At 35.4% G+C, this 27,800-nt stretch overlaps 1 protein-coding gene and 1 pseudogene across 6 annotated transcripts; both read left to right on the top strand.

Annotated features, from left to right (window-relative positions):
• The first annotated feature begins 193 nt into the window (after positions 1-193).
• LOC113691068 (auxin response factor 6) lies at positions 194-13,402 on the top strand. 6 transcript variants are annotated; one of them, XM_072050398.1, is made up of 15 exons: positions 194-548; positions 2,606-3,096; positions 3,252-3,364; positions 4,035-4,133; positions 4,235-4,291; positions 4,381-4,539; positions 4,648-4,732; positions 6,593-6,683; positions 7,476-7,640; positions 7,740-7,862; positions 8,847-8,922; positions 9,800-9,947; positions 10,059-11,182; positions 11,431-11,621; positions 12,936-13,402. In XM_072050398.1, the coding sequence occupies exons 2-15, from the start codon at positions 3,048-3,050 to the stop codon at positions 13,138-13,140; spliced, it is 2,685 nt and encodes an 894-aa protein (XP_071906499.1). In that variant the 5' UTR covers positions 194-548; positions 2,606-3,047; the 3' UTR covers positions 13,141-13,402. The 6 variants fall into 6 exon arrangements, with proteins under 6 accessions (XP_071906499.1, XP_071906498.1, XP_071906500.1 ...); XM_072050397.1 differs by having other exon boundaries at positions 2,603-3,096; XM_027209254.2 differs by lacking the exon at positions 194-548 and having other exon boundaries at positions 1,748-3,096; positions 12,936-13,160; positions 13,376-13,402.
• Positions 13,403-13,542: 140 nt separating this feature from the next.
• Positions 13,543-21,760, top strand: LOC113691069 (protein DETOXIFICATION 41-like; annotated as a pseudogene).
• Positions 21,761-27,800: the final 6,040 nt, after the last annotated feature.

Genomic DNA, 27,800 nt, shown 5'->3' with positions numbered 1-27,800 from the left:
TTCATTTAAGATTAGCTACAAATTATGTGGTTTTACGAGTACTTTTAAAAAAATTTACTGTAATTTTGTAAATCAAAAAAACTTTTACCATAGATGTATTTTGGAAGTGTTTTCAAAATTAAAAGTTTATTGGGGTGATTTTAAATATTTTTACCATAACAACCAACCACCACTAGCCACATTCGCTGCCACCCTCCTCCTCCTCTCTCTTACCTCTTTTACTTTCGTATCATTTCTCTTTCGTATCATTTCTTTTTCCTGCTTCTCCCTCTTCTCTTTCCTCCTCCTCCTTCCTTTTCTTCCTTCCTTTTCCCGACAATCCTCTTCCTCTCCCTTTTTACCGTGATCAAATTTCGTCGTGACCAAATGAGAAGGAAGGAAAGGAAGAGGGCTTGCGAGAGAAGGAGGGAAAGAGAGGATGGGGAGGGGGAAGGAGAGGGAAAGGAAGAGGGAGGGAAGAGAAGCGGCGGCGGTGGTGCAGGAGGGGAAGGATGGTGGCAATGGCGGTATGTGTAGATGGTGGTGATAGGTGGGAGAAGAAATAAGTGGTAAGGTTTATTTTATTTTTATATATTGTTTTATATTTTTGTTATGTGTACTTGAAATTATGTGTATTTAGAATATTTTTGAAGATGTTTTTGGAATATATAAAAAAATTGTGTGTCCATATGAATTAGGTTGCATTTCAAAAACTTTCCACTACACTTTAGGCATTTTGGCCCTGAACCATAATTTGCTTATTTTTCCAAAAAAAGATATATTTGACTTTGCATTATACATGTGAATCTCACTTTTAACTTTTCTCATCATATTATTAATGCTACTAAGAGTATATATCTCATCTTTATGTAATATGTTTATTTAACATGATGAGTCAAATTCGATATGGGGTTGGCTAAGTTTATTGTATCATATTAGGAAAAATAAATGAAAAATTAGGGGATAGATTTATTCACATAGACAATGAAGAGTGAAAAGTGAAAACTTTGCATATTTTCGAGAATACACTTTTTCTACATACAATTTATGCTTATCCACCTACAATTAAAAGTGCATAGGTGAGACCAAAAATTTAGAAAACCATTACATAAACTTGAAGAGGCAGGCTTACAAAAATTGTACATATCATATGGTGTACTTATTTTAGCTGCGATTGGCTGATTGCACAACTTCAATACTTAAAAAAAAAAAGTTCAATATCAAATTGATTGAAATTTCTAAAGTCAAGGACAAAGTTAAGTTTTTTTTTTGGTAAGAAAACATTGCAATTTTATTTTGATATGGAGACCAAAATGATGATCTTCGTGATAATCATTATTGCGAGAGCATTATTATACATCCTCACGAGCATTACCATATTTTGAGCACTCTGTGCACTTGCAATTGTGATATTCAAATTGGACTAAGGTGATGTAGTACAATTTAAATTGAACACTCAGTGTCCTTGCAATTGCAAAGACATTGGATTCGATTTTAATGTCACCCAATAATAAATTCGTCATAGTTATCAAACAAAATTTGATATGGGCAAATGAGAAGAGAAAATTCGTGTATGAAAACCATTGTGAATTTCTTTTTCCAAAAAAAAAAAAAACTTGAAAAAAATTTAGGATTAATCTTAACCTAGCATTGAGAAGTTAAATACAGTCAACTGTAATTCAACAAAAGATGTTGGATGTAAAATCCTTAAAAAAAAAACTAGTTTGATGGACTTAATTCAGATATAACAAATTTTTATTTACTTTCAAATATTTATAATAATTAAATAGGTCTATAAACACAAAAAGTAGTAGCTTTTTAAAGTATTGTCATTGATCACTCATTAATACACTTTAACATATGAAACTTAACATGTGAATATATGGATTTACAATTACTATTCTCTCTTATATTTACACACTTTCCAAACTCGGTGTTATTTTTTTTTTCTAAAAATTAATACTACTTGAATTTCATGACTGACCACTCGTTAGATGAACTCATTAATAATTAGTAAACTAAATTAAAGAAAAAAAATACATCAACTAGATGCACTACTTGGAAGCTCACAAGTGTTAAATGCTCTTCACCTGGATAATCATACAATTAAAGCAATCTTACTTTCTTTTTTTTTTATTAAAGAAATCTTACTTGAATATGCTTCCCTTATTAATCACTTGAATAACTCACTAGATTACTAGTCCCAACTGTATTAAAAAATATAAAGGAGTACTACTACTCTTCTACTACTACTACAAAAATACACTACTAAGTACTAACAACCCAACATATAATACAACAAAAAATTTTATTAGTACTAAAATAAAGGCAAAACCAGCTAGCAGGGGGAGCTAGGGATCTACTGCTACTGCTACTGCTACTGCTACTGCTACTGCTACAGCTACAATCCGGTAGTATTCCACTATTACTCCCAAGAAAGCTCAGAAAAAGCTACTACTCATTACTCATTAGTTAGTGGTAGGAAAGTAGTAGTAGTATTTAGTACTGCTACCGCAAAAGTACTGCTGGACTACTATTTTTTTTCATCTGCTTGCGCTTCTTCTACCCTGTCTTGGTTTCTGTTTCTCTCTTTGTGAAATCTATTTAGGGTTTCAAACTGTAGCAGGGAAGCTTTGAGATCTGCTGGATTTGTGAACCAGAAAGTTCCCATTTTTGGGTTTGTGCTAAAAGGGTTGGAGAGTAGATTTGGGGGTTTTCTTTTACTTTTTGGGGTAAAATAATTTCTGGGTTTTCATTGTTTTGGCATTTTGGAAGATCTGGAAGCTTGTGGGATGAGCTTAAGGGAGCTGGAAATGGGAGTGATTGGTTGCTGGAGTGGGTTTGGATGAGTGATTAGTACTGGTTGTTGTAATACTATGTATATCTTGTGTTTGGTTGGGTGTTTCTCTGGAGGGTGGGGGGGGGTGGGAGGTAAAAGGAGTATTTTTTAGCTTCTGTTGCTAGTACCTCGGTTTTCTTATTATTATTATTTTTGGAACTTTTTTTGGGGGGTTTTTTTTTCTGGAAAAGGGTAGTGTTTTTATTAGGTGGGTTTTGGTTATTCTGCAATGAGGTTATCTACTCCAGGGTTGAGTACTCCTCCTCAGCCAGAGGAAGGTAATGGTTCCATATCATTTCCTTTGTTTGGTTTGCAATTTTGCATACATATTCTCTGAGTTAAAATAGTTAATTCTGTTTAAGAAAATTCTGGTTTGAGTTGTTGTTTGGCAAATTTTTGACTCTTTGGTGAACCATGATTTCATGGGCTACAGGGGAGAAGAAGTGCTTGAATTCAGAGCTATGGCATGCTTGTGCTGGCCCGTTGGTGTCCCTTCCAGCTGTGGGAAGCCGAGTAGTGTATTTTCCTCAAGGTCATAGTGAGCAGGTAAATCTGCCGTACCCTGGCTTTTGTGAATGCATTTTAGGTGTTAGCGCATTATGAATTGGTAACCTCTTTTTGTGGAATTGTATGAAGAAATCGATTTTCTGTTGTAAATTGCGATATACATGAATTTCGTATACTTGCACTTCCATTCTAGTAGGCCTCTTCAATGGTGCTAAGTTAACATATTACTTTCCTCAAAGACTGGATGCAGATGACTTTGTTTGACTGCGTCTTGTTTTGGTCCGATGAAGTCAGCCGGATGTCTTGCTCTTCTACTCCTTTTAAGATGCCATTATTGAATGTTAGTTCTTTTGAAATTTATGACTTGTTGCAGTTTCCTCCTTCACCAAGAGAACAAACATGTTTTCAGCTAAGAGATAAAAGTAAATTAGTTAATTGCATAAGGAAAAGTACAATTGCTGGTCACCAGTGTTTGAGATGAATTTTATCAACTGACTCTGTTCAATATTGTCTGCTTGGTCAAGAACTTCAGTGGCATTTCTTGAACAAAATGTTTTTCATAATTGATAAAGTAGTAGGGTGAGAAGTTGTCCCTCTAGCAAATTTGTAGTGAAGCATTTAGAATTTTTTTGTCCAGATTAATTTTGTGGTAAATCTTGTCTTGTTTTATTTTATTTTAATTTTGGTCCTCATTCTTTTATTTTAACAGGTTGCTGCCTCAACCAACAAGGAGGTAGATGCTCACATCCCTAACTATCCTGGCTTGCCAGCACAGCTCATATGTCAGCTTCACAATCTGACCATGCATGTATGTATGCTTACTTAATCTCTGTCTTTTTGAATTTGATTGTTTTTCCTGACCTTATATTTAGGCCAAAGTTATTATAATTGGAATATTTGTACTTTCAGGCTGATGTGGAAACTGATGAAGTATATGCTCAGATGACCCTGCAGCCGCTAAGTGCAGTATGTCCATTTGCCATATTTTTGTTTGCCTCCTTTTGCCTGTTGAACCATGTATTTCATTTTAAGGTTCCTTGCAATTGTATTTGTAGCAAGAGCAAAAAGATGTTTGTCTACTACCTGCTGAACTTGGCACTGCAAGCAAGCAGCCAACTAACTACTTCTGTAAAACACTGACTGCAAGTGACACGAGTACTCATGGTGGATTTTCTGTTCCTCGTCGAGCTGCAGAAAAAGTTTTTCCTACTCTTGTAGGTCACATTAGTATAACTCCACTGCCTGTTCTTGGTTTATTAGTTATGACACGTGGCTAGTTGTGGCTTTGGTTCACTTCATCCTTTTATGAATATATACTTCAGGATTATACTCTGCAGCCTCCAGCTCAAGAGTTGATTGCAAAAGATCTTCATGGCAATGAATGGAAATTTCGGCATATCTTTCGTGGTGAGTTTTTTTTTCCAACAAACCCTGATAAAGAGTAAATTTCATGGCATACTTATACGTGCTTGCAATGACTGAGAATTGTGAGACACTTTCACTTAGTGATGTAGGACATAGTCAAACTAGGTCAAAGCCTACTTTTTGTCAGGGCTTTGAATTTCTTGTATTGACTTGTGCATGAATGTTTTTGAACATGATGATTTCCATTTTTGTTTCCTGCAACATAAATTGTTTGATTATCTTACATACATGCAGTAATGCTTAGTCTTGTGAATAATTGAGTTATATTTTGGCAAAGCTGAAGTTAGATCTAAAGTTCATAGACATTGACATAGATAATTCATAATTGCTGCAACCGTTGCCTTGCCTTTCAGTTTACATTATAATTCCGAACTATTGTCTTCTTTCTTTCACAAAACAAAAGAGAAACTTGGTTAAAAGAAGGAAACTGAACAGTTAGCACTCATCTATAGCAAACTTTCCTTGTCTAGTTTAAGGCCATCTGCATCTTAAATTTTTCTTTGACATTCCTTTGCTTGTCTCCTTCCAGATTTCTGAGGCTATCTGGTCTCATACTTAATTTGTTTGCTTTTTTATCCGCTTCTCTTCCCTGCTCTGGATTTGCTGCATCGTACACATATGCCATTTAGCTCGACTTTTTGCTTTTTGTTACAAGCTAAGATGTTCTCATAATACCGCATCTTCATTGCCGTTCCCTAATGTGTCATTCTGGTTATGATTTGATCCTTAGTGGCTGCTTGACCAATATGCTGCTAGTTGCTTGTGAGTTATATTACTGCACGTGTTAGTGCTTGATTAACATTTGGAACCTTGAAAGCTTTCTTATCCTGATAATTTTGCTATAATACCTATATCCATCTCCAGTCCCTTAGCCATACCAATATTCAGTCATCAGTAAATTTTGAAGTCTGGATTGATTATTCATCCAGTTGAGTTAATATAGAATTCTAAGTTGGAACCTGAAAGTTTGGTGAAGCTTCCAACTCTCAGTGACTATCTGTATAGCTGATGAATCAAAATACTTCTCTTTCTTTGACTGCGTGGAAATGTATCTAAAAGTTGAGTCTGAATATGATGAGGTCCACCATTAGCCTTTTCAATGTTGTGAATTGTGCACCACCATTGGGCCTTTAATCATGGTTAAAATTCCTCCATGGATTAAAAAGCTGAAAGTTGTTCTTCTCTTCCATTGCTTTCATCTTTTATGATGAGAAGTTTCCAAGATAAACTCCTTGCTTTCAAGGTCTTTGTATCCAGAAGCATTGTACTTCCTTTTGGTTTACATATTTCATGTGTACTATTCATTAGGTGAAAATATCTCAATGCCATGTATGCCTTGTAGAGACTTGAAGTCTGATCAATTTACAGCTGTGAACTGTGATAAACAAATTGTGACTACTGGAAGTGGCAGGACCTTGGAGTCTTCATCTTACATATGTATTTAATAACTCCTCTCAATAGAAGTGCTCTCATGTATATATTATGAAATACAAAGAATAAGTTAGGATGCAGCGACCTTATTCATTTAATTTTAGTTTAATTCCCAGGTTGATAAACTTTCAAACATTATCTCACTGTCTATGAGTGACAGTTATGTGGGTTGACTATGGATGTCTCTCCAAGCTAAGTTCTATAGATTTGTTTCCCACTATTGGTGATGAGCTGGATCATGTAGTCTGATCTAAAATAAAACAGTGCATGTTACAGTCATTACATGGATATGCAGGAATCATAGTTACACTTCAATGTTACTAGTCATGAACACTTGTGGAATTGCTTTGGATAGGGCGATTTAAATGCTGAATATTTTTCAGTTGCTCACTCCCGTTTTCTGATTTGCAGGCCAGCCAAAGAGGCATCTGCTTACAACAGGTTGGAGTGTGTTTGTAAGTGCAAAGAGGCTTATTGCTGGTGACTCTGTAATTTTTATCTGGTAAGTCAATCTACAATCTGCTGGTTAACGTCAAAGTTGTGTTTTTCATCTGACTCTCTTAATCTATGAAATGTGTATCTTGTACCCCTGTATAATTCATTCAGCTGGTGAATACTTGGTGTTGGGGAGGGAAGTGGTGTTTTTCCTCTTTCATTTCCTAGCATGTAGCCAACTTTGTATTTGAACTTTTGTGCATTGACTATGCTTATCAAGGATCTTTGGGTCATTGACAAAGGCCTTACGTCTTTTTTGGGACCTGGGTTTTGCATTAATGTTTAGATAAGCAACTAGGGCTGCTATGAAATATGCTTAAGCTGTACAAATTATGCTCTGGATTAAATCCAGCTGAAGTTCTGCAGGAAGTTAAGTTTAATAGCGATTTTGATTTGACAGTATACTTGCTTGGGAACAAATCTCATTTTTTACAAGATATACTTTCGTAAAGTTACAGTTAAATTCTTAAGATATGGTCCATACAGGAACATAATCCTTATTTGCAGTATTATCCTTATTAGTTGCTATTTTTACATAGAACAATCTGATTCGTTTAAGCTACAGAAACAGAACCTAAACTTTGATCCTAGGTCTCCGCTTGAGATGGTTCATAAGTAAATCCATCTCAAGGCTTGTTGAATTCAAGCCTAAAGCATGCATTTTCTTTGCCTTTTTGAGGAAACTGTTTGTCTTAACAGGTGCTTAACTGGGAAAAATAATGCAGCAATTTCTGCCATTCCTTTTCTGGATTTGTGATGCATTATCAACTTGATGATCAAGTTTTAATCTTTTTCCCAGGAATGAAAATAATCAGTTGCTTCTGGGGATTAGGCGTGCTAGCCGCCCACAAACTGTCATGCCTTCGTCAGTATTATCAAGTGATAGCATGCACATAGGTCTTCTTGCTGCTGCAGCTCATGCTGCTGCAACCAATACCCGCTTTACTATATTCTACAATCCTAGGTAAGATTCTGTGCATACTTGCCCCCTTCTGTGCTCCCCGCATATACATTTTATGTTAATGGAGAGGGAAAGTATCTGACAATCTTGTTGTATATTCAGGGCTAGTCCATCAGAATTCGTTATACCTTTAGCCAAATATGCTAAGGCTGTATATCATACAAGGGTTTCAGTTGGCATGCGCTTTCGGATGCTATTTGAAACAGAAGAATCAAGTGTTCGTAGGTAGGCCTTCATTCTATGTGGGAAATAGTGCTTTTACCTTTCACATGCTAAGGAAGCGCAGGAACATGATAGGTGCTACAATTATTACAATCATGTAGAGAGAAGGATAAATTGGGAATTGGAGTTTGGCAAGTGATTTGTTTTAACTCAAATTTCAATGACCATCTTCCATTAATTTGCTTGTTCAAGTTGCTTTTGTGCTTACTTTTTGAATGTATAAAACAAGCTACTGGGGAATCAAAAGTTAGTATTGATATTTGCTACATGATTAGGGGAAATGGATGTCATGCAACCTGTTTTGGTTAATGGAATCGCAAAATTTAGGGCAGCTCAAACTGTACCATGCTTTGGAAACATCCAGTGCCTGTGATTTCAAATTTTCTTCTGGGGTTGAATCCATGACAACATATTAGTGTTCTCTCTCTTGGTTCCACCTTCCTATTGAAATGGCAAAGTGTGGAAAATTTTCTTTGCTTAAGCCCTGACCATCTTAGCTGCTTTTTAACTTTCAAAGGAAGGGAATTTGGCAGCATTGACTTTTTTTTTTCCCTCTCTGCAATTGAGTAGGGTTGATGGAGATTGTATGAGCAGTATGGTTGTTGTCGAAATGATGGTTTTCCTGAGTAGAACATCATGCAGGACAGTCTTTTGTTGGTTCTAATGAGTGTTTTGTGCTGCTTTTATGTTGCTAATTTGCTTTGCTTTTGAAGTCTTGTTGTAGACCAAGATTGTGATCTCTTCTAAATTTAAGCTTTTTTTTTCTTTTTAAATATCCAGGCTTGAGAAAGGATGGATTTACATACAGTTTTTGTTTAAAAAATATAAGATCTTTTGGGCACATGTTTGTGACTGAATATGGTCACCATGTAATTAATTTTGATAAAGGATGGGGTACTCATAAACTCCCATTGTCAGGCAAATTAACTTGCATGCCGCAGCATATGATATGAACTGTTCTAACATGTTATATCCTGTTCAATGCAGATACATGGGAACAATTACTGGCATTAGTGATCTAGATCCTGTTCGCTGGCCAAATTCACATTGGCGATCTGTGAAGGTTTGTAACGAGTTATTAAGAGTGATCATGGAGAGGGATGCCTGTGTAAATTAGACTTATACTGGTGTTTATATATGCTCAAGTAACTAATGTTCAAAACATTGTCTCTCTTTGTTATTTTAGCTTTTTTGTTCTGATCTTTCGTCTTTGGGGTAGGAGAGGGACAGCTGGGGCTTGTGTCTGGTTGGTAATAGATAACTGTTGTAGTGTGGTCATGATGTCTAAGTGCACTTTCTCTCCAAAAACTTTATTGGTTTTGCACTATAATTAGCCAAAAGGTTCCCAGGTTTGGAAGGGTGACTTCAAGTAAACAGTGCTTCCCCTCTACCAACAGCCCAAACTTTTGTTCCTTTCACCAGCTATCAAAGGGGATTCTGTTAGACAATCACGCAAGACATTCAACTCATTTGTCTGATTAATCTGTCATCATCTTCTATATTTGCTAAGCAAGAAATAATGTTTGTCCCTTCAATATGTGTTTTGTATAAAAGTTAAAGCAAACTTTACTAGTTTATAACTTGCTTTGTCAGTTCCATATGAAATTGGCAAAATCACAGATTCTCTAAGCAATTGTTATTAAGCTTGAAGAATGGTCCTGATGATCGCATGAATACAATTTCCATTAATTTCAACCATATACAGTATAATACATAACTCCTTTGTCTAGCTGCCTCTTCTGTGGCTTGTACGTCAGTGTCTTTAATGTCGGAGTCAATCTCCCTTGATGTGGCATAAGTCAATCAGACAGCAGCTCATTCTTATTTCTACACAATATGTAAAGCAAACAATTTCTTTTCCTTTATCTAGAGCAGCATTTTTGTATATTGTGATGAATAATGTTGAACCTGATATCTGACATGTTCTTCTGCTTATGCAGGTTGGATGGGATGAATCAACAGCAGGGGAGAGGCAGCCTAGAGTTTCCTTGTGGGAGATTGAACCATTGACTACTTTCCCTATGTATCCTTCTCCATTCTCCCTTAGACTAAAACGACCATGGCCGTCAGGATTACCCTCCTTACCAGGTTGGCTTTAGTTCCTAACATGTAGTTTGACATAATCTAGTTTTGCAATATATGCAGATTCATTTTGGGCATAAGTCTTTGATTCTGATCCTTTTGATATTTCATTATCAGGCCTCAACAGCAGTGATATGAACATAAATGCCCAACTTTCATGGCTTCGAGGTGATATTGGTGGTCAGGGGATTCAGTCACTAAATTTTCAAGGATTTGGTGCTACGCCCTGGATGCAGCCACGGCTTGATGCTTCTGTGCTTGGTTTGCAGCCGGATATCTATCAAGCAATGACAGCTGCTGCACTCCAAGAAACAAGAAATTTTGATCCTTCCAAGGTTGCAAATCAGTCCCTTCTGCCATTTTCACAGAATACCTCCAGTGGATCTGCTTCACTTGTTCAGAGTCAGATGTTGCAGCAATCTCAGTCTCAGCAAAATTTTATCCAAAGCTTTCCAGAAGACCAGGTAATTGCTCAGGCTCAGCTTTTACAGCAACAGTTGCAGCGTCATCTCTCTTGTGATTTGCAGCAGCAAGTTCAGCCCTCACAACAATTGCATGCACAAATTCAGCAGCAGCAACAAATCTCGAAGAACGTCTCAAACTTCTCTACAATAGAGTCTGTTACCCAATCCCAATTTTCACCTTTGCAGGCCTTGGGTTCAACATGCCAGCAGCAGACCTTCTCTGATATCAATCATGTAACAAGCACTAATAGTTCTTCAATGCAGAGTCTTCTTAATTCATTTTCCAGTGATGGAGCATCTCACCTACTCAACGTGCATGGCGTCTACTCTCTAGCCTCTCCTTGCTCTTCATCAAAGAGAATTGCACTGGACTCTCAGCTCTCTTCTCGAGCTACTCAGTCCGTGGCAGCCCGGGCAGACAACATGTCAACACCTGATTCTAAGGTCTCTGACCTTTCCACTTTATTGCCTCCTGTTTCAGGTAGAGAATTTGCGCAATTTAAAGGAATGACTGATTCTCAGAACAATGGTTTGTTTGGAATTAATAGTGACTCCTCCCTTATGCTGCAAAATGGGATTTCACATCTTATAAATGGTAGTGGTGAAAGCGAATCATTTTCTGTACCATTTGCTACCTCTACATATACAAGTGCTTTGGGCACTGATTTGCCACTTAGTTCAGACATGACCACCTCAAGTTGTATGGATGAATCAGTCTTCATGCAGTCCGCTGAAAACGTGGACCAAGCAAACCCACCAACTAAAACCTTTGTGAAGGTAAGCTTGTTAAGCCGGCAAGTATATTGGTCCAAATTTTCGTATGTCTTGCATTTTAATCTGTCAGTTATCAGGAGCATAAGCTGAAAACTTGACTTCTTTGATTCTGTGTTTGAGATCCTGCACTTGTGACTTGGTAGATGATCCTTTGAATTTGGTTCATTATATCCATAAATTCTTTTATGAGTGGAGCAGTAAGATATTCTTTTTACTGTTGAGTATTTTGTGATGGTAGTCTACTTCGACAGGTTCACAAATCAGGGTCCTTCGGACGATCGCTTGATATCTCCAAATTTAGCAGCTACCATGAGCTGCGGAGTGAACTGGCTCGCATGTTTGGCCTTGAAGGCCTGTTGGAGGACCCTCAGAGATCAGGCTGGCAGCTTGTATTTGTTGACCGAGAGAACGATGTTCTTCTCCTCGGTGATGACCCTTGGCAGTAAGCACTCATTAGTTTCTAGCAATTTTTCTTTTTTTTGCTGAAATAATGTTGCCTTGTGTACACATGAGCATCTTAATTATTTTGTACTTGTATTGGTGATTCTCTAATGTTGTAGTCTTTGAAAAATGGTCTACATGCTTGTGATACCTTTAGAGGGACCCCATTTTAGCATTCTGCCAATTTGAAATGTTAGATTTGTTATGAATACTGTTTTATCTATAGTAATTTAGTACTTAGGCATTTAGGTTGGTATGCAAGCAGAACATAGTTGCCTAGCAAGAAAAGAGGGACTAACTAGCCTTTACTAACTTTGACATGAATTGAATTGAATGAAACCAGCACTAGCAGTTTTGGTTTCTTTCAGAAAACAGGAGAAGAATTTAACCAATGGGATGGTGGTTATGTGTGAGCCATGTTTGAGAACTGTCTTTTGTATAAAGTTTCTTGTTATTTGATTTAATGAGGCTCACCAAGTTTCAACCATGAATTTAGGAGCTTCTTATGTATGGGGATATATTCTGTAGTTTCATTGGTGCCATGTACTTTCTTGCTTCTTATCTTCTTTGTAGAATTGTCCATTCCAAGTTTGTGAAATTCGCGGTGGATGTTACTAGAATCTATTTTTTGTCAACTTCCTGATTCCCTGGACTATTTTTTGTCTGTCGGTCTCTCTCTCTCTCTCTCACACGCACACACACAAAAACAAACACACGCACATGCATGGATATATGAGATGGGTATACTTTGTTTAGTTAGCTGAATGGCTCAAAGTGCATAAACTGTTAAAGAAATGCACCACACAGATATGTTCTATTTTATCCTTTTTCCAAATTGATGTGAATGGTTTGGCTCACAAAATGATTAAACCAAACTAAAGGAAGCATGATATCCCCTCCTCCTGGTTCCATCTGTTCTGTTTCTGTCTCAATTATACAAATTTGAATGTATTCAATATATCCAAATTTCGTGGGAATATTTTAGTAAGATGCTTCACTCATTAAGAGGTCTACTGATTTGATCTTGCTGTTCTCCTGAACCCAAAACGGGTATTATTATGCAACCTATTAGCACAATCAGTGCACTAGTACTCGTCTGTGTTCACATTTTCAGTGGCTTATAGTTAATTAATTGGAATACCTGCATGCAATACGAGAAAAGTTCCAGGGCTTTTCCAGAATTTTACTGGTTGGTAATCCTTGTTAATTGCTATGCAGCATGTTTAACTTGGCAATATGAACTGTTCTCATCCAACGATATAAACCACAACCGTATATGTTTGACAAGCTGGTATTTTTTTGTTGCTTTCTGCAGGGAGTTTGTAAACAATGTCTGGTATATCAAGATACTGTCTCCCCTTGAAGTGCAGCAGATGGGAAAGGAGGGCATTGACCTTCCTAATTCTGCTCCACTGCATAGGCTTCCCAGCAGCGGCAATAGCTGCGATGATTATATGAGCCAGAAGGAAACCAGAAATAGCATGAATGGGATCCCATCCGTGGGATCACTGCACTACTGATGACTTGCAATTCCTAGTGGGTCAGTAATTTTCTACAGGTTATTTGTACAATATCAGTTGTACCATTGACCTCGCTTTGCATCAGTATATTTCTTTTGTACTCCTTAGGTCAGTGGGGATGTAATGTAACTTGACCATCCAATTAGTCGAAGTGCATCGGAAGCTTGTATTCTTAGAGAATGACCGTGTAAATGATAATCTGATACTCCATTTGTATTTGCCTTCGATTATATAGGGCGATCAAACCGCGTGATGATGCCAACATGGTCAGTTTCCAGAACGAAATTAGCGAACTTCTCTAGGATCGCAAAGCATGAATGATGTCGTTTTAGCTCATTAAGCATGGACTGAGAGTGTAGAAAATGTGTGGAAGCCAAAAGGCTTGAGCAGAGCACACTTCCAAGTATCTCTTGAGCACTTTAAGCTGAAGTATTTCTGGAAAAGCGTGGGTGAAAATTGAAGGCTTTCATCCGCTTACGTTTATTAGCTTTCTTCAGAACCTTGAGTTTCTTGTACGTGTAGTTTTCATTGTTCTTATTCTGAAGTCTTTTTTTTTCTTTTAATCTTTTCCAATTTACGGTTGACCTTTGCAATTGAACGTTGATGATTAACAGGCTTCTTGAATACTGGTTTATGGTGATTTCCATAATAACATGGTGATTATCCGTGCTGAAATGTTAACTAGGAAAATAAATTGCCACTGAAAACGCTAGTTGCTGCTTTGAACTCGTTCCCAGGATGTTGGAGTTGGACAACTTTTTCAGTGATGCACTAGTTATTTCTCCTGGATTTATTGCTAACAAGTCAAATACCCAAGTTCATATGAATGAGGCTAATTCCTTGAAGCCGAATAAAGTTGGGAGTTCTGATGATTTGCTTCATAAGGTAGTGAAATGTGTACATGTTCTTTCTGCTTCTACATATTGAAGAATAGAAGATAAAGGGCAAAGAGAAAGGAATAAAACTTGCGTGGGCAACATTTGTGGTTGAAACTTGGAAAGGTAGATTTGATTTCTGGTACACAGCAATTTTCGCCATTGCTTTTGGTATTAATGGATAGTGCTATCATTAGTGTTGACCGTACAACTGTCTTCTGTCCTTTGCCTGCCTTTCACTTCGTTTGCAGTCAAATTTTAGTGCCATAAGAATGGGTGTTTGAAGTTTTTGAAGCTTGAAGCCTTCGACTGGTAGTTGAGACTTGAGACCTGAGACATCTTCCTTTTACATCTGGAAGGTACCTTGGCGACAATGACCTCCTATTCATCCAGGAATGATTTTTGTACACTCAACTACCTACGACTCTTGGAATAGGATCAAGTATCCACCTTAACATTCTCTAACAATGTAAACTTAATTAGTTGCAGATAAACTCGTGTACCAACCAGTCAATCCTCTGATTATTAATACTCATATAAAGGACTGGCTGTAGGAAACCTCCGATTATACCTGTGAGATGAGTATATGTATGCTTCATCAACATTTTTTGGTTTTATGCTATTAATAATCTTGCTGATTAATGTCCACACTTCTATATGAATTTGTGTAGCATAGGAAAAAAACTTAAAAAGTGAAAAAACAATTGATAATACAGCTCAGAATTAACAATATGAATTAACAATATGGTTTGTGGCCAAGCTTATGGGGCAAAACGCTATTCAGCCTTGGGGATGATTCGCCAGAGGGCAATTGTCTTGTACATAGCTGCAGCTTTTGTCCTGACATTCCTACACTGGTACTCTGGTGCATTCCTCAGAGCAATAGGGGCAATCAAATGATATAGCAGAACAAGGCCAAATTTTTGTTTGAGGGCTGATTCTCCAACTTCATGCATTTGCCATAAATTCCCTGATGCAAAGATTTCTCCAGGTAGCTTATATTGCAGTTGGGTGTGTTCCTCGTGGCTTTCGAAGGCATTTGCCTTACTTCAAGTTAACCATTGCTTCTGATGTTATGTTATGTATGTTCATTGCATTCTTTCTTTTTCACATGCATAAATGAGTTTTAAAACTCCTAGCAAAATTGATTTGCGAGGCTCTGCTGATGGTGCAGCTTTGGATATATGGTACTTCCAAGGTCTTGTTCCCACATGAGGTCTCCTTTCCAAATTCCAATCCTACAATTGCACTAGACTCCATTTCTATATGGTAAATTTGACTACAACTCTCTACTTTCTTCTTCAGGTTTTGTAATGCTCACATTTTAAGTGAAACGACAGCATGAGTTACCGGAACTGGGATATGATGTTTATGCTTGGGATATCAGCTGCAGCAAGGTATGAGATTCACTGAATAACTACCTTCTTACATTCTGCTGGATGCTTTACATTTTCAGGATTAAAGAGCAAATGTTCATATGGACAATAAATTGATTAATTTTGGTACACTAATGCAGCGTTCGAGTCAGTAACGAACCTGGATCAGGCCATCCAATGGTTGCAAAGTTCTCAGTCATTGTTGTAACCACAACCAGCACTTTAATAAATATAATTTTGGCAGCAATAATGCTGATATTTAGGGTTGGACTGAGTGAAACTTTTCACCGGCGACGCTCATCTCATTAAGGCTGTGCCAGAGTTGAAACCATTGCTTGCCATCTCTGTCTTCTCAAATGGCATTCAACCCATACTGTCTGGTGAGGTTCCTTGAGCAGCTTAGTGCTTGTTCAAGTTGAGACATCAAATGCATACTCAGTAACATATTGTATAAATTTCAGGGGTGGCCATTGGGAGTGGATGGCAAACTGTTGATGGCTATCTTAACTTGGTTACCTACTATATATCATTGGTCTTCCAATTGGATGTGTTCTATGCTTCAAGACCAGCTCAGGAGTTGTAGTAAGTTATCTATTTCTCCTGTTTAACAATCAGCATTTGTTTATCAGATGAATGTCCTGAAAAACAGTATGTCCTCTTTACCCAATTCATTCAGGGAATTTGGTGGGGAATGATTGTCCGAGTTTTTCTGCAATCACTCACACTGTTTATCCTTGCTGCAAGAACAAACTGGGTCTCTGAGGGATGTAAATGTTTGTTTAAAGTACTTAATCATCCAAGTTCTTCAAGCTAATCATGCAATGTTCTGCGCCATATATTTCAGGTAGCTAAAGCTGTCAACCACAAAATTTCAAAACTTAAAATACAATTTAAACATGATAATTGTTTTCTTTAAAAGTGTGTATTGTTATAGAATTCCATTAGTGAGTGAACCATCATGAAGTGAAGATGTAACAATATTTCATATTGGGTAAATTGTGCTCAAATCTGGCTAATCTACTTTTCAAATTTGAATTCACATGAGCCTTTATTATTATTGAGCTAAAGTTGAATTAAAGTCAAGTAAATTGATTTTACGTGCAAAATTTCAAACTTATGCTTTTGGAGTCGAGCATGAAATTTTCATAAATTCGCTTGGTTAGGTTCTGGAATTGGAATTGTAAATGGTATCATTTACAAAATTTTAGTGTGGGTATAAGCCTATGGCATCATTACAATATCTATTGCTTGGTAAAAACTTCTTAGTTTGGGTATCAAAATGAAATTTTGTATTTGTTTTTGAGGAGCTTTTCATTTCTTACCTTCCATACATCTCAGGGTAGCCACCACCAATCAACTTCAAAATGAAGAAAATTCACAGCTAGTTCTACTAATTTGAAGCTGCTAAGCTTTGTTGAGTTTAGGATTTCCAAGATTTTCGAATCAAAGATCTAAACTAAAAATGGAAATCCAAGATGCGGAATGGTCATCTTTCTATGCTTCCAAGATGCAGAATGGCCATCTTCCTATGTAATTCAAGTACAGGTAAAGTTCATGCTCTTTTGCTGTAGAAATCACCCCTCAACTTCATCATCACGCAAGGCTTGTAAGCTGTTGTGTTTAGATGGAAAACTTTGCCAAGTTTTTTAAAATAATTTGCTGTTAGAGAGATTTAACCATAGGAAAATTTTTCAGGATGAGAGAGATGAGCGAGGAAGGAGAGCGGAGGCCGATGGCAAGCAAGAAAGTAGAGAAAGAAGGTTTGGTTGTTAGGGAGGCATGGTGGTGGAGATGCTTGGGAAGGGGAGAGAGATGTACGAGAGGGAAGAGATTTGGAAAAGATGGAAATTGCTTTTTTTTTTGAATTTTCATTTTCCATTTAGGAATCAAATTTGGTAATCAACCAAAACCCCCCAAATTGATTGGGAATTGAGAATCACCAAATTTTGAGAATTTATTCCAACGTTTCAATACTCATACCTATACCTGGGGGTGGGAGGGAAAAAAAAATTTCCGATCCGAAAAACTGACTGATACGATCCATCTTACTATGGAAAATAGGATATCCGATCCGATTTTCTTAGCGGAGCAGATGAGAGTCGAGTATCTGCAAAATTCAGATATAGATATGAATCAGGAAACAAAAACCTGCGAGTATTGGATCCGTAGGGTATATTATATAAATATTTTAAAAAAGGGACCATCTTGTAATTTATAAATATTATTAATTCCTAATCAGTATATTGAATCTATTCTTTCCTCTCCTCTGCCTTCACCCTTGGGGCTTGGCCAAACTACTGGGGCTTGGCTCTGTCTCTAATGATTTTAGGTGGACTGGTTATTTAGCTTGAAGGAGGAGTATAGAAAATCGGGAACCATTTTGGCTGGTGATAGAAGTAATTTTTAGGGAATAAGATACTTATTTCTGTCATTGTTTGGTATGCAATTCAAATTGCAACTAGTAACTTTTCTCAACTAAAGATATGTTACAGTTGCTTGTGTGCATTGGTTTTCTTGCAGGAATATGCTGAAATTTCTGTTTTTTTGGTCACGTTCTTTGCCTAATGATGAAGTCTGCATTTTTTTTTACTCGATATAGTTTTCAAGGTCTGCATTCTTAGTTTTACTCAATATAATTTTCAAGATTGTATATGTATGTGTGTGTGATTGGGAATTGGCCTCCTTGAAAGAAGATAACATTCCAGAAGCAAAACTAACCAAGGACATGGGATCATTATCCTTACAATCAAACAGTTTGGCTTTCCAAGAGTTCCAGATGTAATAAGTTCAGACTGCAAATAATTCGTATTCCTCCTTTGCCATTGAACAAACTCTCTCTTTTACCCAAAGATTAACCGTTTCATGTACGAAAATCATGTTGAGGAAGACCTAAAGTTTACATATTCTGTCGAATTTACAGGGTCCATAATTTGTCAATGAAAAAAGGAAAAATCGTTCAAAATGTCTTTCACGTTTCACTTAATGAATTTTTCCGTCTCTCATTTCTAGCGAAACTAATTTTATTTCCCTTACAAAATCAAGTGGGCCAAAATTGGTCTCAACCTAAGTTTCTAACCATGGGTATTTTATTAGGTTACAATTGAAATGTCTTACCAATTACCACCAAAGTTGCGCTTCATTGTCAAACTTTGAGATACGTAATTGTGTGTTTGAAGCACTTATTTATCATCTAAGTTCCTTAATTATGCAATATTCTGCACCATCATCTATTTCAGCAGGCTGCAAGAGCTGTTGATCGATCGGATTCTGTTGATGGGGGCAGTCACGATGTTTCAGAAACCACATGTCTAGTAACAGAACTTTTTAGCTACAACGATGGATTGGAGGAATTTTTTTATCTTGGAACTAAGTCTCCTTGAGGAAAAAGTAAATAAAACTTGTAGTCAGAGTTACTATGTGCTGCTTGGCATAGATTTAGTTGATATGAATTGTTTAGCTGGACCCAGTAAAGTGGATGGAACATATTTGAAAGAGATAAAATGTGCAAAAAAAAAAAAAAAAAAAAAACAAATGCGTTTCTTAAAGAAAGAAATAAAAACAAATATGAAATATGATTATCGAACAACGTAGTTGAGGATCATAATTCATTGAAGGAAATTCAATCAAGCTAATTTAGTAATTTAATTAGGTGTCGTTTAGTTATTTAGTTTGGATGATTGTAAAAGTTTTGGTTATGTAAGTTGCATGGGATCATAGCCCATGCTAAGTTAACAAGTCTTTCTCGAATTCTTTGTAGGTCGTCCGGAGTCCCAACCCGAAGCTTATTTGGCTGGTAACTGCAGTTTTTTTTTTTTTTTTTTTTCACACAGTGGGTATCTGGGCCCATGGACTGGTTACCGTACGGCCCAACTAATCCCACTGCGGATTGGGAGCGGCTCGCCCCAAGCATCACCAGCCGCGGTAGAACGGAGACTCGATCCCGAGACGTGGCTCTCCCCCAACTGGGACTACAACCACTGAACCGAACCCCGAGGGGCTGGTAAGTGCAGCTTCCTTATTAGTGTAGATTGTGTCTAGCCCTGTTAGTATTTGGTTTTGCGTATTTCCTTTTACTAGTGGTTTGAATCCGTTTAGTACTATATAAATTGGGTGCTAGCGTTTTAATGTTTCTTTGAAGAGTTGAGTAGAGTCTTGAAGAATAGATTTGAGGGAAAGTCTTATAGTTGAGAGTTGCTAATTGTCGTGAACAAAAGGTTACGACTTGATATTTGTTATTGTTGAGTTTTGAGTTAATAAATAGTTGAGTATTTGTTTGTACATTTATTGTCCTTCTCTTCCAAAATATTTTTATGTGTTAAAATTGCTTCCGCTATGCATGTGTTTTTTTTTTTTTGTGCCAACATTCCTTCAGTGCCTGTACTTTTTCGTTCCCTAGTGAACAAATTGGGTTCTCAAACATAGAATGATGAAGTTGTATGTGTATTAAGTAATAGAATCAGTTGAAATCCGTTTGCATAATCAAATACTCCAAATTTTGTGTATGTTTTGGCTTCTTTTACATCTTAACCAAGGATAAATTTTTTAAACTGTCAATATAAATGATTTTTTATCTTAATCATCATACATATTCTCTATTGATGTGCAAAAACCTCCATTTTTTCACTTGTGCCATGAATCTAGACTAACTCATGCAAAGAATTTTTTACACTGTTAGTGTCGAAAACATTAGTATATATGAAATCTTTTTTACCGACAAATAGTTTCATGGATCTCGTGGGTAAATTTTAGTACTCTAAAGGAAAAAAAATCCACCAAGTGATACTATAAGATTGAAGAAATTAGTATATGAAGCAAATAACAATTAGCACATGACATGCATATTATATATTCAATGCATAATTATGCACAAATTCACATTTTATTATTCTTTAATTATAATCCGTGGAACCTTCCTTTTCTTTTCATTTTGCCTTTAGCTAAAGAATGTGCTATGACCACTATTATATCCCGTGGCAAAACCATTAAATATGACTATTCTTTCACATAATAGGGCCATATATCAATTAAAATGTAGTTCTGGATAATTACTATGGTCACTATTGTTTCCTGTGACAGGGTAATTTGTTCACTATTATATCCCATGGGAGGGATGTATCGGTATTCAAAAGTGGCAATTCTATAACCTTTTCCTGTCCTTTACTTATTTAACAAGTCCAACATATCCAAATATCGCATAGCAATCACTTGTAAACATAAAGCATAATCATGATAGGCACATAGTCATCAAATAATTACATATACTCAATCCATTTTAATATAGCAAAATATATTTTTGCATAACAATTAGCTAATAAAGTCTTTTATGAAGACATTTTAAAAAACCATAGAGGTATAAAAGAGCCACTTACCCACTATGAGAAAACCCTAATTCTGGTCAAAAGTTATTGAAATGCCTCCTTAGTCTTCCCCTACAATAACAATTTAGAGGTACTTTTAGTATATCTAATGAATAATTGGATGCTAAATAATTAAGCAAATAAGCTACTCCAAATAAAGATGTGATAAGTGCATATTTTGTGTGTTTCATTAGTTAATTTTGATGTGTTTTAACTATTTTTATAGCTAATTAGTTAAGATTCTAGTGAAAATATACATTTTGTGGTTTAAGTGGTAAAAATTACATTTCTATGGATTTTAATGGTGAAAACTTCATGTTTTTGTAGGTTTAAGAATTCAATCATCAAATGCAGTGAGTTGAGAAGATAATTGGATGATTGATGATGATTTGAAATGATAAAAAGAGAATATAAAGTGCAAGAGATGAAATGTAACTTAGTCTACAAGAAGGAAGTTTTACAGTTTTGGCATATTTTAGTATTTCGCCTATATCTTGAATTACAAGTATTGGATTGACGTGATTCCTATACCATTTTGAAGCCAAGATATAGATCTACATTTGGCATGAGACATTGAAGTCCAGTTCAGTAGTTTTTATTGTCAAAAAGTCGAAATACAGCAGTACATTTTTATGGTCAAAAGCTGAAACGGAGTTTTGACCATTAGAGAGTATTTTGGTCATTTCTTAGTCAACAGAGCTCCAAATTGGATGATTCTTGAGGCATTGAAAATCTAACTCAAAAAGCTATAACTTTCATGTTTTGTAAAAGAGTTAGTTTAGCCTCTATCATCAAGAAAATGTTATTTAAATTTGGACAAAAAATAGAGCAAGGATGAATTCTGTCCAAAAAGTGCAAACTTGCAAAGGAGAAAACGTGGGGTGCAATACGCGACCTGAGGTCGCATTTTCGAGGTCACGTATTCTCCAAGGGTGACTTCTCTCCTATCTCTTTCACTTTTGTATTTTAGTTCATGTTTAGTTATAATACAAGTTTGGATCTTGTTCTTCAAGTTTAGTTAAAGTATATGTCTAGAGTTATGGATGAATTTGCCATATCTTGTTAGTGATGTTTACTTGGTTATTTGATGATATTATTTTGAGCAGGTTATTTATCACTTTTTTTTTTCTAATCATGATTAACCAGCCATTAATTGTGATAGTCTTAAGGTGTTAAGTTTGTAATGAGAATTGGAATTTAACTCTAGTTCAAGGAAGTGATAAACATAGGGAGTTTATTCACGAGAGTAGAGGTGCACCTATGTGACTTTGGTGGCTTGTTTCATATAACTTTATTGAAGAAATGAATTTATACTTAATTTCATGACCACGAGAGTAGATATGGCTTAGTTACAAGTATAGTTGATTCACTACGAGAGTAGGTTTCACACACATTAGGAAATTACGCCATAATTAGCCAAGATAATAGCATTCACTTAACCGGTAATGTCATTTGCAAGAATAGTAAGGAATTCCATACCTCTAGGAGTTTTCTATTGTATATTTATTACTTTTATAGCATAGATTTAATTTCTTGTACGTGTGATAGTCTAAATAATAAATAAGTTTGAAAATCACCGGCAATTGACAATCTTCTTTGTGGGTTCGATCCTTAATACCTTATGCTCAATCGCAACTCGTATAGTTGGGAAAAATCACGTGTGAGGTATTTAGAATGTTATAAATGTAAAACTTGATTGTGAATGAACTAATTTGCCATATATATACCCCGCGTTCATCAGGATGCTGGCTTGAGATTTTCAGCAGCGATAGCGTTCAATTAAACCCGCATAACTCAAGTTATACTCATCGAAAAACTATGAAATTGGTGCCATTAGAAAATAGAATTGAGGGCTAAAAATATGTAGAGACATCTCTCAGAGATTCAGATCATAAGCTAGCCTAAATTTAGTCACAAGCCACTGCAATTCTTCAATTCTGAGTTATGCAGGTTCTAATTTTCAATCAGATTTGTAGATTTTCTAGTACTTATAGAAAATGAATCAGAGCTTGAATTTTATACCATTGGAAAGATCTTTGAATCTAGTTTCAAACACAACCAAGGAAAATCCTATTTGTATGAGTTTAGGAATTATGAGTTATTTCCTATTCTAAACCAGTTTAGGAATTAGCAATTATTTCCTGTTATTACTTGGGTATTGATCAAGTAATGTGGTTTATAAATAGGTGAGGATAGACATACTACAAAGTAGCACACAAGGGCGACATGTAATCTTAACATGGGTTGGAGATGAGAAATGATATACAAGGGTTTGGACTTAGGATTTGGACGTAGGCACAATGACGGAGTCGGTCCACATTAAATCTTGTGTGTTGTTTATCTTTCATGCTTGTGGCTTGTGGCTTGTTTATGTGAAATTGTTGTGCATTTAATATTTCAATAGTCGTTTATTCTGTGCTTGGATCCCAACAATTAACATCTAAAATCTTTTTAATTTCACAAATATGTTCATACCAGATGATTAACTGCAGGTCAGTAGCAACATACACACCAAAATTACTCCCACGAAATTGACTAATGGCTGTGACCTTTTGACTCCATACTTGATCGATTCAGATGCATGTGTATGAATTTAGGGCTGTCCATTAGAGCCCGCCATGACTTTGATACGCACCTATATCGCATCAGAGAACGTGGCAGTAACCTCGTCAGATGTTCAAGGCGTATATCCTGCGGGATGTTTAAGTTTACCATTGTGTTCTCTCTTGCAGAGCAGAATGCAAAATCGAAAAATCTGATTAATCTAATAAATCAAAACAAACTAGTAGAAGAAGCAACCTAGACATCGTATTATACTAGTTGGGAACCAGTTCTATACTGTCTTAAATTGTTAGTACCAATCCTGATTAAGATTTGCTTCTATGCTATATGACTTTGATTGTACAAGGGTCAGTATTTTTCCAGCACTGTTCAGCCTTATGGTGGTGGTGAAACTCGGAAGGGGATCGGGATCAAGCGCAGCAGAATGAGTCTAGAAATTTGGTTGATTGTTTTAACTACGTTCGGGGATGACTATGGGATCAAATGACTCCTACTTATTGCTTTTTTTTTTTTTTTTTTTTTTTAAGGGATACCATTCCTTAATATATTAAAAACCGAGAAAAAATTACATCAAATTAGAGGCGGGCCAAACCTGACCTCTGTTAAAGAAAAGGAAACATGTAAGACTCCTACTTATTGCTTAAGAACTGACGAGGCAAATAATTTTGGATGTATTTGTTTTATCCAAGGAAATTCTAAGATCAGCAGTTTGCAATTAGAAATCAGATTGTCAATAGGATGTGTAAAAGTAATAGTTAAGCGCCGTATAACAATCTTGCCACCATCAACACAATTCCTACATATGCCATTGGTTGTTCTTGCACTACTTCCTTCTGATTAATTGATTTCTTGAAATTCTGGTAGAAAAGCATAACGGCAATCTCAAGCTTTCCAGAGGATAAGCTGCTGGAAGTTCTTATGGGGTTATCACCACATTCTCTAATGAGATTTAGATGCGTATCCAAATGATGGTGTGCTCTAATTGACAGTCCCTAATTCGTACAGATGCATCTGAGTCGATCAACTACGAACTCAAAAGCTCACACCGATGTGTTTTGGCCCTATTTTCATGAAGATTTTACGGACTCCAAAATTTTCAATGTTGATTATATCACTTTCATGGTTAATAGAAGTATGAAAGCACCAAAGCATAGTGTATAGGCAGTATAGCCTCTGCAGCAGTAATTATTCATTTTTGCTGTGTCAATACAATTGTGGCTAATCATCTGTAGGCTGATTTTCTTGATGATTACACATCCAACAAATGTGATTGCCGAAATATTGATTGGGTATAAGACTCCAAAGAATAGTCAGTGTCGAATATGACAGAGGATAACACATACCAAAATATAACATATATCATCACACACCACTTGTCTCTAAAAAATAACTTTAACTGTATCTCTTATTGTGAAACTAGTCATGGATCACGTGATTTGCACGTGAACAAAATGTTTTCGGGTTTCTTTTTTCTTTTTTTTTTTTAAAAGAGAAACTGGATGGGTTTAATAGAATTACTCTAATTCAAACAATAAGAAAACATAATATTCAATACTCGAATTGTTTCTTTTTTTTTTTTTTTTGTTAAATTGGTCTTCTCTCACCAACACAAATTAAGCACAAGAAACAAGACTTCCTTCGTTCTACGAGTAACTTTAATTTCTACTACTATTAATATTTTTTTTTTGTTTTTCTCTTAGGTTTATATGATTTGACTGTACTTTTCATATCATTTGAGTTTAATTTTTCAGTTATTTGAGTAATTTGTTGTTCTCCTTTATGTCATTCTACGATATATATTTTTAAAAGTTTTAGTAATTCAAATTTTCTATTTTCTATTAATAAGGATTATAAATGGTTCAGTGATTCAACTTTCACTATTTTTCAATATGATTGGATGCTGAATAAATTAATTACGTTTAATTTGATTTTCTAATAAAGGGGGCACATTGGGATAGCGTCAGCAAATAGGTATGTTTGATGAATTTGAGCTCAAAATTTTGTTGCAGGGGATTTGGGGAAGATGCATGGTACCATTGTAAATTATAAATTGATATACAATTTTAAATTTCAAACTTAGAATAAAATAAATCATTTAAATAAACTATAATTAAAATGTAAACTATAAAAGAAAGATATTTTGCGAGGAAAAAGAATTGCCTTAAAAAAGTGGAATTTAGCGAAGAGTTAATGCTTGAAATAAGCTCAATGGAGTTGGGAAAGATCGATGCTTGGTTACAGAGACAAAAGTCAAAAGTCAAAGCTTTTTTTTTTTTTTTTTTCTTTTTTGTGTTCATTTCTTTATTGATACTCCATGATTTTTTTTTTTTTTGTCTACGTTCAAGTAAATTTATTATCAAGGTATCATAATCATATGTAATAAAGAATTTAGACGAAATTAAGTTCTAGTGAACAGAGCTAATTTATATTTCTTTAATTGTCATGTAAGAGTTATGCTAATTAAGCACTTATCATATACTAACATCAAAGTGATATTGATTTGCATATTAATATAAGGAAACTAAGAGTCGGAATGTTATAGAATATTTTACAAAGAGAAATTAAAAGAGACTCCTTGTTTGTTATTCAAAAGTTACATCAACTACTAATAGTATATTGAGCTTAATTTAATACTAATTTTATATCGCATGCAACTATAAGGAAAGTAAGCTTGCTATAGGATGTTGTCACAAAGGGACATTAAAGGAGATTCTTTAATTGATAGTTAAAAGTGAAATTGAGAAAAACATATTGGGAAATTAAGGAGCAAAGTGATAAAATTTGCATTAAAAAATTAAGACTCCATACATAGATTTTAGTGAATTTTAGAGGCCTATTTAGATTTTACAAAATTTTGCCCTTTCTCCCCCTCCCTTTTAATCTCTCTCTCTACCTTAATGTGTATTACTCTCCCTATATATAATGTACTTGTCACAAGTAGCAATACTCAAAGAAGCAAAGAATTACAAAATTTTCTCTTACACTGCGGAAAAATGGAAAACAGTCAAAACTCCAGTCGAAGTTGCAAATCTAGAGGCAGTAGAGGATGACATTCCGGTAATGAGATAACTTACATTTCTTATCACCAAAAAACTATTCCCTTCTTCTTTTATGCTTGTTTAGAGCTACGTGATGTTTGCGTGCGAAATTTATTCTTAGTTAGATATCATTAATTCTTGTAAATCTCTTAGATTTTGTTGTTATCTACATCTCAAAATTTTTTTTCTCTTAAGTTGGTAGCCAATCCTTTTATGTGCTTATATGGTGATATATCCATATAAAACAAATATGTTTTTCTTTTAGTTTGTTTGCTACATTTAGGGTCTGTTTGGTTGGAAGTAAAATGTTTTCCTTGGGAAAATATTTTCCGTGGAAGTAATTTTCCATGAAAATCATTTCCTTTCCATCATTTTCAGGTGTTTGGTTAGCTTATTGAAAATATTTTCTTACTTCATTTTTCTGGTGTTTGTTTAACTTTTGAAATATTTTCACTTTTATCTCTATCTTTACTTTCTACACATTATAACTACATACTTCTTCCTATGCAAGAAAATTTATCTCATTGTTTAACTTTAAAAAATCTTGGAGAAATGTATATATGAATAAAAAAATCTCCTTAAGCAATAAACAAATTGCTGGTCATTTAGTGTCAAATATCAATCACATGCAATGCTTATTGTGACATATATCTTGCACTCTCACTGCTGAAAGTTTCTCTAGAAAAGAATGTCCCTATTATACATAATTAATTACTAGCATAGGATGAGCAGGACGAGGTTTTTTTCTTTTATTTTGAATATACTAGGTGGAGGGTTGGGTGGTACAGGGGAGGGAGTGTAAGGAAGAGGTCTTGGGTTCCAGTTCTCCTGTTTACACTAAAAAAAAAAAAAAAAAGAACATACTACAAGATGTTTTCAGTAAATTTGGAACATGCTACGGTGGGATGCATGCATTTCGAAAAACAACTTCAGTAAGTTTGGAAGGGAAGTTGTTTTCCATAAGATGAGTGAAAATATTTTACATAGGAAAATGTTTTCAGTAACTTTTGTGCAACCAAACACGGGAAATTAGGAAAATATTTTTCTGGAAAACATTTTCACCCGAAACAAACGGACCCTTAAGATGTTCAATTTTATAGGGATGAATTTTTGGAAATGACATTGGTCAAAATTGAATGAGAGAATTTATTTCTCCATATCTTATCTATTTAGTCAAGTTATGCCTATATAAAAATGTAATTAGCCTAGTTATTTTACTCTAATTTGCTATAATCATTACCTTTTCAATCATTTTTCATGTTGGTTTTTCTAATGCATTCTGCTCTAGGGAAAAATTTTTTTTTTCCTACTTTATACTCTTTAGAGATAGGCAGGAGATTAGAAGTTTGAAACTTTTTTCAAGATAAATTTTCAATCTTATACACACACACACACATACAAGTAACTGATATTCTTTATAAAACTTCTAATTCATGTAAGAAAAAGTTTAAG

The sequence above is a fragment of the Coffea arabica genome, chromosome 5c (genome assembly GCF_036785885.1).
Source record: "Coffea arabica cultivar ET-39 chromosome 5c, Coffea Arabica ET-39 HiFi, whole genome shotgun sequence".
NCBI lineage: Eukaryota > Viridiplantae > Streptophyta > Magnoliopsida > Gentianales > Rubiaceae > Coffea > Coffea arabica.
Note: the sequence above shows the minus strand (reverse complement) of the source record. Positions and strands in the feature narration are given on the sequence as shown.